This window comes from Leucopleurus acutus (assembly GCF_964270905.1).
Source record: "Leucopleurus acutus genome assembly, chromosome: 7".
NCBI lineage: Eukaryota > Metazoa > Chordata > Mammalia > Artiodactyla > Delphinidae > Leucopleurus > Leucopleurus acutus.
In genome coordinates this window covers 79,646,237-79,659,721 of record NC_139150.1, presented here as the reverse complement: position 1 = coordinate 79,659,721, position 13,485 = coordinate 79,646,237, and the positions used below count along the sequence as shown (strand labels likewise).

The window sequence follows — 13,485 nt, the reverse complement described above, 5'->3', positions numbered from 1 at the left end:
CGTTGACAGGTTTTTCTTTCAGCATTTGAAAAATACTGTGTCACTTTCTTCTGCTCTCCCATAGTGTCTGCTGAGAAATCTGGTGTCATCCAGATTGTTTCTCCCCTATAGGTCAGGTGTCAGTTTTTTTCTGGCTGCTTTCAAGATTCTTTCCTATGTCTTCAGTTTTCTGAAGTTTAATTATAATGTGTCTTGGTGTGGTTTCTTTGGGTTTATCCTATTTGGATTTGTCCAGCATCTTGTATCTGTAGGTTTATGTTACATTATGTTAAATTTGGGAAATGTTCCGTCATTATTTCTTCCAGTACTTTTTAAGCTCTGCTTTTTCCCCTCTCCTTCCAGGACCCTAGTGTCATAAATGTTAGATATTTTTAAATGGTCCTAAAGGTCCCTGAGTCTCTGTTTATTTATTTATTTATTCATTTATTTTGGTCTGTTTTCTTTCTGTTGTTTGCATTGGGTCATTTCTATTATTCTGTCTTCCAGTTCATTGATTCTTTCCTTTTTCCTCTCCATTCTGCTGTTGAGCCCATCCACTAAGTTTTTTATTTTGGTTATTGTATCTTTTAGTTGTAAAATTTCCATTTTGTTCTTCTTTATGTTTTCCGTTTCTTTGTTGAGACTCTATATTTGTTCGTGTTTCAAGAGTGTTTATGATGACTCATTGAAGCATTTTTATTATTGCTACTTTAAAATCTTTGTCAGATAATTCTCACATCTCTGTCATCTCCATGTTGGCATCAATTGGTTGTCTTTTTTTTTCACTCAGTTTGAGATCTTTCTGGTTTCTGCTATGAAGAGTGATTTTTTAATCAAAACCCAGAGATTTTCATACTATATGATGAGACTTGGGATCTTACTTAAACTTCTGTGTCAGCTAGCTTCTTTCTGATATCATTCTGTCAGGGGAGATGGGGGACATTGTTTCATCACTGTCAGGTAAAGGTAGAAGTCTTGGTTTCCTACTCAGCCTTTGTTGATACCAGCAAGGGGAGGCTCCTTGTTACTGCTGTGTGGGGATGGGAGTTCTGGCCCCTCATGTGGTCTCCATGGACGCCACAGGTGAGGGGGGCTACCATTTGGCAGGACTGAAAATCCTGGCTTTCTCTGACACCAGCAGGTGGGAGTGTTGAGGTGCTTTGTTAACAGACCTGCAGAGTGGAAATCTAGGTTCCACACTTAGCCTCAGGGTTCAGGATTTTTTGTTGTTGTTATTGTTGTTGCTGTTTTTTCCTGTGGTGTTTGGTAGAACAGCTATTGTCTGAAAGTTTTCTGTCTTGCTGGCTGCCCCTGTTCTGGTGGCTGCCCCTGTCCTGGTCTTTTGACCAGTAGCTAGAGAGATAGGGTTTTGTTGAGATTTCTTTGTCTGTCCCCATAGTCATTTCTGGTTGCCAGCTTCTTCAGCTCCATGTCTGGGATATAAGAGGCAAAACGAAAACCCAGGAAACTCACTACCATGTTGTTTCTAGGGTCCCAAGGTTCCTAGCTGGTCTGCCTTCCTCTCTTCACCCTACAGAATCTTATGTTTATTTTATATATAATGTCCAGGGTTCTTAGTTGTACTTAGCCAAGGCCTAAATTTTGAGATAGAATGTGGTCATCCTATACAGACATTTAATTTTACTGTAATTCAACAATACTCTCTGTGGTTGGAAAGGAAGAGAGAAAAAAGATTTTAGGTGGTGAGGGACTCTTCTGCCTACTGTTCCATTCAGTGAGTTTATGCCTTGAGAGTGGGTGTAATTATTCCTGAAACAGTTAATGCATATCATATGTCTGTTTGTGAAGGATTTTTTTTTTTTAAAGATTTAATTTTATTTTATTTTTGGCTGTGTTGGGTCTTCGCTGCTATGCAGTTGCAGTGTGCGGGCTTTGTTGCAGTGTGCGGGCTTCTCATTGCGGTGGCTTCTCTTGTTGTGGAGCGTGGGCTCTAGGCGTGTGGGCTTCAGTAGTTGTGGCACACGGGCTTCAGTAGTTGTGGCACGTGGGTTCAGCAGTTGTGGTACACAGGCTTAGTTGCTCCGCTGCATGTGGGATCTTCCCGGACCAGGAATCGAACCCATGTCCCCTGCATTGCAGGCAGATTCTTATCCACTGTGCCACCAGGGAAGTCCCTGTGAAGGATTTTTAAAGTTTTACCAACTACTAAAGTGGAAAGCATGGTTCACATCACTATTTCACGGACATCTTTAGTGCTTTTATGGGCATCTTTGATGAAGATATTAAAAGGCTAATTGGAGGCCACAATTAAACATTAACTAACAAAGAATTCTCCTATTAGGAGAATCAATAAAATTACCTATGAGATTTTTATGAACAAAGCCAGGTACTGTATGTTCATGGAAGTTGTATAAGAATGAATGATTATGTACATATATATGTGTGTGTATATATATCCTAGTTATATTCAAATTACATATTTGAGGAGGTTCTTTTGTTTGTTTGTTTTGTTTTTTTGCATCTAGGTTTGCCAGATACAGATTCATGAAAAATTCATCAGGGATAATCAAGGAAAAGTAAAACCTGTGCTTGATAAGGAAAATAAAAAACTGCTCTGCAGAAAGTGCAAAACCTTTGCATGTTATACAGCTGATATAAGAGTGATGGAGATAGGCAGTCTTTTTAACAAATAGCACTGGGTCATTTTTTAGCACTCATTAAAGCTTATTATCTATCAGTGAGATATTTATAGTAAGAATACTATTATTCTGTTGTTATCATGGCCATGGTCCATGTATTTTTAAAAGGCTAAAAAGTTTAAAAGAAACCCTTGGTGTTCAACAATAAAGAAATAGCTTAAAAATTGCTGCACAGCTACTTAATTATATATTACGTAGCCATTACAAATAATGGTTATGCTAAATGCACCATGGTATCCTGGATTAGATCCTAGAACAGATGAAGGATATTATTAGAAAAAGTGGTAAAACCTGTAGTTCAGTGTAAATCTGAAATTACTCGAAAATAAAGTTTATTAAACAAAGTGATTAGGAAGCTTATATAGTATAATGAAAAACTTCTTACAAACTAATGGTACAGTGGGAAAATTAACGAGGATAGAAAGTAGTAAATATGCTATGATCATAGCAGTGCAAAATAATAGCAGCAATACCACCATCACCACCACCACCAAAAAACCACTTATGTTTGTACCAAAAAAGGCTAGAGGAAGTATACTAAAATGTATTAATATTTTGCAGTGAGATACCATGATTTTTTCTCTTTCTACTATTTTGTGTTTTCTAAACTTTCTTCTGAGGCTATGGATCACTTTTACAATGGAAGCAAAATCTCCTTATTTTAAAAACATGACATCTGCAGGGTAGCTTTCTAAAACTCTTAGATAAGGGTTAGAAAAATCTCCAAAGACAAAAATTGGATGTAACTATTGCTGCCGATTGGGGAGGGTGGAGGGCCTGGGCCGGGTCAGATGATGAGTTATTACTTTAGGGTTCTGCTTAGTCTTCAGAAAGCTGAGTCTTTAATCAGTCCAACATTGGAGCAAGAAGCGTATTAGGGGTAATACTGGCAAGTTCCCATACCTTTCTGAGTCTTTTTCTTTAGCAGTAAAAGGAAGGTCCTTTCAGCTCCAATTTGGGTGATCTTCTGTTGAAATGGCCCTTTTAGACTATGTTTTCCCGAGGGACTGGTTATGTAGGATCTGCGTTTGTTCTGTGCACTGTGGTGTTTGTTCAGGTTTATTCTAACGTTGACTGGGGGCGGGGCCAGTGGACACATTAGTCCCTGAGCCTCTTCAGATACACATTGACCCTTTGTTGTTGTTCTCTGTATCCTTTGGATTCTTCCTGTCAGGGCCACTGGTGAACTCAGGCTTCACAGATCTTCAATAAATACCTCTTTGTTTCTGAATTAATAAGGAGTATCTATTTTGGGGAGCCAGGTTGCCTGGTCCTCCTCTTCATGAGGTGTCCCCTGCCCCCTCACTTGCACCTCCACCTCCACCCTAACCTCCACCTGTGTCACTGGTGGTCAGGCTGCGTGGATTCTACTCTGGCCTTGAGGCAAATCCACATTTCCTTCTTACTCCATCTGTAAAAGAATTGGGATCCCGCCTTCTCATCATCTCTGATTATTGTGGAGTTTTCTTTTTTTTAAATCACAGTTATGTTCTGGTTCTAACGTTCTGTTTTGTATGCTACTCGATCCCTTCATCCATAGGAATGCCATTTCACTATGGTTGGAGTTGCTTTCAGGGAGCATTTTGTGAGTAAGTTGCACCCCAGACCAAAGAGCTTTGGGAGTTTTGAGAAGAGAGCAAAGATCTTCTGTGCCAGGGAGGACTGCAGCTATGACTGGGGAATCCATGTGAAGTATAAGGTATTTGAGATTCCAGTTATAAAGACTGAAAGTTTTGTGGTGGAAGATGTTGCAACTGGAGCTCAGACACTGTATGCAAAGTGGAAGGACTTTCATTTTGAGAAGATCCCATTTGATGCTGCAGAAATGTCCACTTGAGCTCAGGACCTCAGTCTGCAGGGAATGGGTGACCTTGAGTGAGGAAGAAATTAGACCAGTGGGTGAATCACAGATCACTTGTACCACTGTCAGGATATTTTCCCTAAGGCTTGTACTGTACTGAGTATATATCACTTAACTTCTGTTGTTTTCAGCAGTTTGTACTGTATCACTTACATAAAACACGAGTGAATGAATCACAGCACTCAGTGAATCACTTTGTAGGTCAGTAGAGCTTGGGAAAAATGAAAAAGGCTTAACTTATTGCCATTCTTCCCTTCAGAACCCACTGCCAGTGTGCACCGCTAGCCACTCAGTACACATTGAGATAAATGAATGAGTGAATGGAATGTTGAAAGGTTTCCCATGCTTCCCTTTCTTTCCTTAACCTACTGTAAACTGGCTTTTGCCCTTAATAATCTACCGAAATTGTTTTTGTCAAGGTCACCAGCGACTCTGGTGGCCCAATCCACTGGGCACGTCTTAGTCCTTCCCTCTGTTTGACCCCTTTGCTGCTTTTGGCCCTGTTGAATACTCCTTTCTTGGAACTCCCTCTTGGCCACTAGCGCTTCTAACTCTACCCCAGTCTTTTCTATTGGCTCCTTTTTGCTGATCCTTTACACGTTGGTAATTCCAAAGGTTCAATATATATACACATACAGGCATAATAGTCACATACACTTGTGTTCTCTATGTGTGGCATCTGATCTTAAAATTCTACAGTGGACAATTTTTAGTTATGGGGGCATTTAAATAATACAGTACTCATTGAGAAGTTGATTTCTGTTCTTTTGGTTTACTGTACATCTTGACCGATTAATTTGTTTTCTTAACCTGTGCCATTGTTCCCTTCGAATGGTCATTTCAAGCCATTTTCCAGTAATAGTTGATGGTCAACATTCGGACTCTGTTCTCAGGTAGCTCCCTTGGATGGTACTGAAGAGGCAGTTTAGTTTGGCTGTCCTTTCTATTTAAAAACTTAGAATACATATCCAAATGGCATTCCTGTGTCATTTAACAAGTCTGATGCTCCAGAGCTTCGTTTGGGGTTTTCCAGACATGGGGACAACTACCTGAGTTTTACTGTCTCCATCCAGGCCAAGGTATTTTATGTTCCGCTCAGGATAGCCTCTGTAGTAATTTAAGCATCTTCTTAAAACAGATTCAGATTAGTCGTTTGTAATTCACTAGGACCATCAATGGCTTTAACAAACCTCCAAACATCATAAAATGTTAATATGCTCAGCATAAGGGGTCGCATAACTCTTTTCAGATAGCACTTATATCTGAAGGCTTACTGGTGTCCAGGAGGCCACCCAGACCCCCAATCAGTCCTGGAGATCAGTGGGGTGACCTGCTGCAGCCACCTCTTCCTCCTTTTGATCTGATGAGAGTCAGAGAACTTGCCAGTTAGATAACTTCTCCTAGGCTTAATTTTCTTCATCTGCGAAACAAGGATAACACATACCTGTAAGAGTTAGTAGAGAGTTTTTTACTGAAATAACATAAAGTACTTGATATACATAGTAGTTGTTTGATAATGGTTATTAATAGTATTCTTAGTAAGACACAATAAAATGGGTTATTTAAGCCAACTTGCTTGCTAATTTTTATTCATTTTCCATTTATATTTTATTAGAGTATTAACGTTCTGGTCACCAGTTTTAATATGGGCTTTGTTCCCACACCACCAAGCAATTCACCAACGGGGTGTCCTACCATTCGACTCAATTCTGCCACTACCTGCCTGGAGATGGCGTCAGATCCCTACAAGTTAAGGGCTCAGTCCTACAAAACTGCCCCACCTCTTCCCTACTTCAGAAGCCAAATTGTTATTACCTGTGCCTCTGACCAATTGAATACAGATGAGAGGTTACAGCAACCTCCTCTGTGGGCTTAATTTGCTAGAGAGGCTCACAGAACTCAGAGAAACCTTTTACTTACTAGATCATCGGTTTATTATAAAAGGAAGTAACTCAGGAGCAGCCAGATGAAAGAGATGCATAGGGTAAGGTTTGGGGAAGGGGCTCGGAGTTTCTGTGTCTTCTCTGAATCTCTACGTGTTCGCAAACCTGGAAGCTCTTTGAACCTTGTCCTTTGGGTTTAATGGAGGTTTCATTACGTAAGCATGATGGATTAAATCATTGGCCATTGGTAATTTATTCAACCTCCAGCCCCTCTCCCCTCCCCTGAGGTCAGGGGATGGGACTGAAAGGTCTAACCCTGTAATCACGTGGTTGTTTTTCCGGTAACCAGCCCCCATCCTTAGGGGTGGTCCAAGAGTAGCTCGTTAACATAACAAGAGACACCTTTGTTGCTCTTATCACGAAATTCCAAGGGTTTTAGGAGCTCTGTGCCAGAAACTAGGGACAAAGACCAAATATATATTTCTTATAAATCCCAATCTAACAAGTGTCTCTTTGTATATGTGAGTGCCCTTTTTGGACGCTGCTATTTAAGGACTCCAATAGGATGTATACAACATCCACTGGAAATCTATTTGAGAAAAGTTCTTGCAAGTATCTAAATAATTCAATTTGGATGAAGGTGAATAGTACAGCCAACAGAAGAATGCAGTCTAAAGCTGAAACAAGAAAAATAATTTCCTTGTTTGACCTCAGCCTGGAGTCAAGCCATTGCAGGCATAGAGCATGGAACAGAGTAGGCATTTGGTTAATATTTATTGAATGAAAGAAACCAGTAGGTAGGGTTTTAAGAATTGCGCACTCTTAACTGATGTCCAAATGCTGGTCGTTGGATTTCTAGGTCAAAGGCTGCATTTCAGAACCAACTGGGGAGTCTTTTTCATGGCACATGCCCAGCCCCCTTAGAACATCCTGCCAGGGTGTGTCTAGCCACGTGTACGTTTTGAAGTTCCTCAGGTGGTTCTGATATAATCTGATAACAACCACTCGATCTTGTTAACTCTGTGGTCCCCACCAGTGCTCACCTTGTGATATTTTCACCTGAAATGAAAAGTCACCTTCAGTCAAATGCCTGATTGTGTCACAAGGCCAGTAAACTGATTCCCACCCTTAAAACTGACATTATTATTTGAATTTAAAAACAAGCCATCAGGTCAGTGTTTCCTCACGTGTGTCATTTGAAACCCAAGTGCTGTGAGATGCTCTGAAGAAAGCAGTTCTGTGGGCAGATAGGATTCTGTATTGTCTGCTGCCCCTTCTCCCCTCAAATGAGTGATTTCCAGTACACACTGCCATTGTGTGTCCTTATGTCAATTCTGTGGTAATAAGGCCCGTTTAACCCAGTGGTTCCCAGATACCCCGACCCTGGACCCCTTTTATTCATGGGACATTGTTAACATCCTGTAGAAGCACAGTAGCAGATACTCAGCCCTGATGCTGACTAGACAACCAGAACCAAACTGGAGTATTAATTTCAGGATCATACCAGTAACTCTGTTTTATTATATTATGTAATAAAACTAAATTCCACTCAACAAATCTGTATTTAAAAAGTAGATCTCAGTTTTGGGGATGCAAATTATTAAACCTGTTAAAAATATCAGCTGTAATTCTGTAATCTTTGTGCTCAATGATTAGGCTGTCTGGGTGAACAAAAACTACTTGGATGTTAAATTCTGTTTGTGGTCATGACATTTAACAACTTCCAAAGAAGGTAGCCAGTGGAACCTTGGCTCCTGTTTTTCAGAAGCAGCTCTCCGTTGCTCCTCATAACCTGCAGGGTGCGCCACACTGTCCTAACTCAACCCTGAAAGGCCAACTGTGCCAAAAATAAGGTTCTTCATTTAGGTGACTAGCAAACTTCCAGTATGTTTAGCCTAGGGAATACTGGGAGACAGATCTCTACAACCACAAATTATTAACTGTGACCCCAGAGCTGCCGGTGGCCATATCCCCCCGCACACGGCCCGCCCCAGAAAGAGGCCGTCACAAATGAAGGGCGAGAGGGGAAACGATAGGGAAGGAACCTGTTTGAGTCATAGATCCAATCAGACCTGCCGCCATGGCCACCCGTGTTCTTCAAGTTCTTTGAGCCAATTTTTTTTTTTGCTTTAGGCAGTTTGAATTGTGCTTCTAACACTACAACTAAGAGTCATGACTAATATATCCTTCTCCTAGATTATTCTTCACTTACACGAAGGCTGTCCCATAGCCAAAGACACATGTGCTTATCTGCTGCATTAAAAAAGTTGGTCAGTGAACTCACTGTGCACACCAAGGAGTGCTTGTTTCCCTAGGAGGGATCAGGCAGGAATGGATTTAGAAAACTAAGAACAAAGGAGATGGGAACCCCATAGAGAGGAAGGAGAGGCTGGGTCTAGCACAGAGCAGCACACTTCTAATCTGGAGAGTAAGCAGCCCAGTGCCTTCTTGAGAAACCAGGTAAAAGGGGTCTATTTGTTCAGCCTTGTGGAGAGCAAGGATGGGACACTGGCTGAGACATTTTATCAATGAACAAGATAGTTTGTTTGGAGGTTGAGGAGGGGAGTCCAGAAGTGAAGGGACCCCATTCCAGAAGTCATAGCTGCAGGAATCTGTTTCCTCATAAGCACTGATTGTGGGGAACCAGGCTGCTCCCACGCTCCACAATGGAGGGCTAAGGGGTGGACGTCTGTTTTCTCAGCCCTTCTTAGTGTTTTTATCCTAGGACTGCTCTTAATTTGAGGGTCACAGCCTTTTCTTGTGCAACACGGTTCTGTTTGTAATTTTTATTCATGAACAGAAGCTAGATCCCAGGACGTCAGAGGCAAGGACGCTCAATAACCTGCCTTGTCCGTCATCTGGGAAGAGGTGGAGACAGGATTTGATCCTAGATGTTCTACTGACCAGCGCACAGACCCTGAGTGCTAAAGTTGAGACTTAAAATTCATTACAAGAAGATTAATTTGTAAGCTGTTAAGGTGCCCTGTTATGGACTGAATGTCGTCCCCCAAAATTCATATGTCGAAGCCCTCCCAGACACTGTGACTCTGGAGATGGAACCTCTAGGGAAGTAATTAAGGTTAAAAAAGGTCACGAGAGTAGGGCCCTTCCTTGTAAGACGAAGACACCAGAGAGCTCATTCATTCGTGCTTTCTCTCCGTGCACATGCACTAAGGGAAGGCCATGTGAGGACACAGTGAGAAGGTAGCTGGCTGTAAGCCAGGAAGAGAGAGAGCTCTCACCAGAAAATGAATTTGCTGGAACCTCAATCTTGGATTTCCAGACGCCAGAACTGTGAGAAAATAAATTTTTGATGTTTGAGTCACTCAGCCTATATGATATTTCATTATGGCAGCTGGAGTAGCTTAAGACATGTGCCCTGAAATGACTTCAGTGATGAAAATGAGCAGATAACCTAGATGAAAATAAAAAAATTATGATCCGTTCACCAGACTACATGATTGCTACTGCTACCAGGCTATTGCTACCTTCTTGTTTGCTCCCAAACGAGGTTCAACACAGCCATTTAACCTGCATATTACTGACGTGGTTACAAAAAGAGGAGAACTCGAAGGTCATCCAGGCTTCAGGATCCTGCAGTCTGAGATCTGCTCTGCTCTACATATCCCAAAATGAGGGGCACACACACAGCAGAATTCAGTATCAAAGTCAAAAAGTTTTCCTTGAAAATAGATTTAATCGTATTCAAATTAGAAATGTTCTGCATCTCTCTCCAAAACCACATCTAAAGTTCTCTCGATACATGAAACATTTTCTGGGGAAAATGTTTGAATATAGTAAAAGAAACCTCCATATTTCTTCAGTGTTGATCTATCAAAAGGTACATAATCAAAAAATTTCAACCTCTGAGCCATCCACGAGGTGTCTGGATCATTCACTCTGGAGGAAAAGGCGGGGCGAGGGGATCACAGTCACGGCTAGGATTTGAAGTGTGAAAAAGTTCTTCTCTGCCTTGTCAGTTAACTTTGGGACAGTATGCAGAGGCAAAGGACTCTCAAGGGAAAGGTTTCATTGAGCAGAGGGTAACAGAGGAACCAAAAATCGGGCAGGAGACATTTGTGTTCAGCTGAACAGTACAGGCTAAGAGTGAAAAATCAACATATTCTGTGATCAGTAACTGTAAAGGGCTCAGCTCTCCCTTCCTGGCACAACTGACAATCCCACCATTCTAAGCTTCCAAATTCTAGAAAAAGATAAAAAGATTAACAAAAATAGAGCATGTAGAGACTGCTGATTTTGTGTGCAGAGGATGGGCACCGGAACCTTAGGGCACCCTGGGCTGGAAGCGCCCCTGCGTGGAGGGGAGGAGAGGGGAGGGGAAAGGCTGGGGTGGAGAGACTGCAATGCCAGGGCCTGCGGGCTGTAGGCACTGCGCTTCCTCCCCGCTGCGGCCAGGATGCCCATCTCCGAGGAAACCAGGGCCTACTTGGCCATCTTGCGAATCATGTAGTTGAGGATGCCCCCGTTGTGGAAATAAGTGAGCTCCACGTCGGTATCAAACCTCATGACAGCCTGGAAGGTCTTGCCGGTATCCAGCTGGGAGGACGAAGAAGCAGAGAAGAATCGCTGAGGGAGGAAGCGAGCCAGCCCTTTCCAGAGGCATCCTGCCCGGCCTGCCCTCAGGCTACCCCTCCAAGTGTGGTCCACACTCCGGCAGTGCCGGGGACAGGCGCACGCTGGCCCCAGCCCAGACCTGCTGAGCAGTAAGTTGCATTTTATTTGACAAGATCCCCAGTCTACTGATCTACACGGTAAAGCAAGCACTGCAGAGAATAAGTGTGGAAATGAGAGACACCTGAGAATTAGAAATAGCCTCTCAGGGCAGTAGCTAGTAGTGGCATTTGGGATATTTTTTAAACATCCTCCAGGGACTGCCCGAGGATGGAAGTGTCGGCAGTCAGCAGATGTTTCGTTAAGGTTGTCCATTAGGCACTGGCCCAGCTGCTGACCCTGGGACACAGCTCAGCAGCTTAGTCTGTCTGGGCAGCTAGGTCACCCTGGGACCATGGTGCTGGTTCTTCATCCTTACCTCATCCAGGGCACTGTCTTTTTCACCTTTGGGCTAATCAAAGTCGGCCGCTTGGGGGTGAGGCTCAGGATGGGGTGTGTCTGTTCACAGGTTTATAATAAAAAGGTGTTTTTTGTTTGTTTTTTTGCGATACGCAGGCCTCTCACTGCTGCGGCCTCTCCCGCTGCGGAGCACAGGGTCCGGACGCGCAGGCTCAGTGACCATGGCTCACGGGCCCAGCCGCTCCGCGGCATGTGGGATCTTCCTGGACTGGGGCACGAACCCACGTCCCCTGCATCGGCAGGCGGACTCTCAACCACTGCACCACCAGGGAAGCCCTAAAAAGGTGTTTTGTTTTGTTTTGTTTTGTTTTTTTGCGGTACGCGGGCCTCTCACTGTTGTGGCCGCTCCCGTTGCGGAGCACAGGATCCGGACGCGCAGGCTCAGCGGCCATGGCTCACGGGCCCAGCCGCTCCGCGGCATGTGGGATCTTCCCGAACCGGGGCATGAATCCACGTCCCCTGCATCGGCAGGTGGACTCTCAACCACTGTGCCACCAGGGAAGCCCTAAAAAGGTGTTTTGTTTTGTTTTTTGCGGTATGCGGGCCTCTCACTGTTGTGGCCTCTCCCGTTGCGGAGCACAGGCTCCGGACGCGCAGGCTCAGCGGCCATGGCTCACGGGCCCAACCGTTCCGCGGCATGTGGGGTCTTCCCGGACCGGGGCACGAACCCGTGTGCCCTGCATCGGCAGGCGGACTCTCAACCACTGCGCCACCAGGGAAGCCCCTAAAAAGGTGTTTTAAGGTAATGTGAAAATGCCCTTTCGTTGAGATTTCATCACCGTTCTCTGGGCTGAGATTGGGAGGAACACGAGACAGTGGGGCTGGCAGGTTTGGGGGGAAGGATGGAACTGATAACTCTATGAGTAAACAGAATAAATAATAAACCGACATAGTGTGGCATCACTGTGCTGGCAGGTCAGAAAGGTGCTAGTAGAACTCCTAAGTCTAAAGCACGTCTACTGAGGGATTTATTTTTCCTTCCAAATCCCACTGATTTCCTTCTAACAAGATTGATGATGAACACAGGGCCTTTGAGCTGGGCCTGGCATGGAAAGGCGCCGACTTACCTTGACCTGGACTTTCATTCGTGGTTTGAGGGTTTCTGGAATGCTGATAGTGTATCGTTCCCGCCCTGTGAGTCCTAGGGTGTCTGCATTCTCCCCGGGGAGATACTCGAGGGGGATCACCCCCATCCCGACCAAGTTACTTCGGTGAATACGCTCGTAACTCTCAGCCAGGACAGCTCTGATTCCCTGATGAGCCAACAGAGTAGTTTGGACAGTTTTTCTTTAGTTACACAGACACTTTACAAAGGCTTCGTAAGTCAAAACTCTTCTCACACCTAAATTCTTCATAAGTACCAATTAATCGTTTACATAAAATGTTGCCCGCTAGTTATAAATAACACAGTAGCCAGGCTTAACTGATTGCCTGCACTGTGTAGGCAGCATGTAGGCGCTGAAATGAACTCTCCTCCCACCCTCCCCCAACCCTCGCTATTATTGTGCCCCTGTACCCTAGTAGTCAGTGGTTTACCCAATATCTGAACCCATGCAGTCTAACTACACACTTAGCCACTTTGTGATACAACATTTCTCAGCAAACTTCCACTGTATCTGGAAACATCAGCACAAAGAAACATAAAGAAAATTCATTTTTCCCCTTGAATTTTGCTATTATTGTAGGTGCATCAGCAGACACTGAAGATTTAATAAAAACAACTTTCAGAACATACTACAGAGAAAGTAAATGATTACCTACTGTGTGCTGCTTTTATACTTCCTGTTTCAGGGATCAAATTACATTGAATATAATCTTGATATAAAGCTTCCTATAAAGTACATTTTACTATGATCTATAACTGGCAATATACAGCAATGATCAATAAACCAGGATACTTGATTAACTAGAATATCCCATCCTCAAATGTTAGTTAACTGTAATATAATAGTAAGATACCCCTAAAAGGTCTCAATATCTAGGGTACACTTTTAAGATCCCCTGAATCAGG

General features: G+C 43.4%; 2 protein-coding genes across 2 annotated transcripts in view; one reads left to right on the top strand and one right to left on the bottom strand.

Moving 5' to 3' along the window:
- RIGI (RNA sensor RIG-I) overlaps positions 1-4,518 on the top strand; it is a gene marked incomplete at its 3' end in the record, with an annotated part of 28,908 nt that extends 24,390 nt beyond the window's left edge. The window contains 3 exon segments of the mRNA XM_082842565.1: positions 2,466-2,609; positions 4,180-4,473; positions 4,477-4,518. Coding sequence (XP_082698691.1) covers positions 2,466-2,609; positions 4,180-4,473; positions 4,477-4,518 — 480 coding nt within the window.
- Positions 4,519-10,060: 5,542 nt separating this feature from the next.
- Positions 10,061-13,485, bottom strand: part of ACO1 (aconitase 1) — a 59,695-nt gene continuing 56,270 nt past the window's right edge. Inside the window, exons 20-21 of the mRNA XM_082842561.1 lie at positions 12,542-12,727; positions 10,061-10,940 (exon numbers count right to left, since the gene is read on the bottom strand). Of these exons, the coding sequence (XP_082698687.1) occupies positions 10,827-10,940; positions 12,542-12,727 (300 nt within the window). The 3' untranslated portion in view covers positions 10,061-10,826. The remainder of the gene's footprint in view (positions 10,941-12,541; positions 12,728-13,485) is intronic.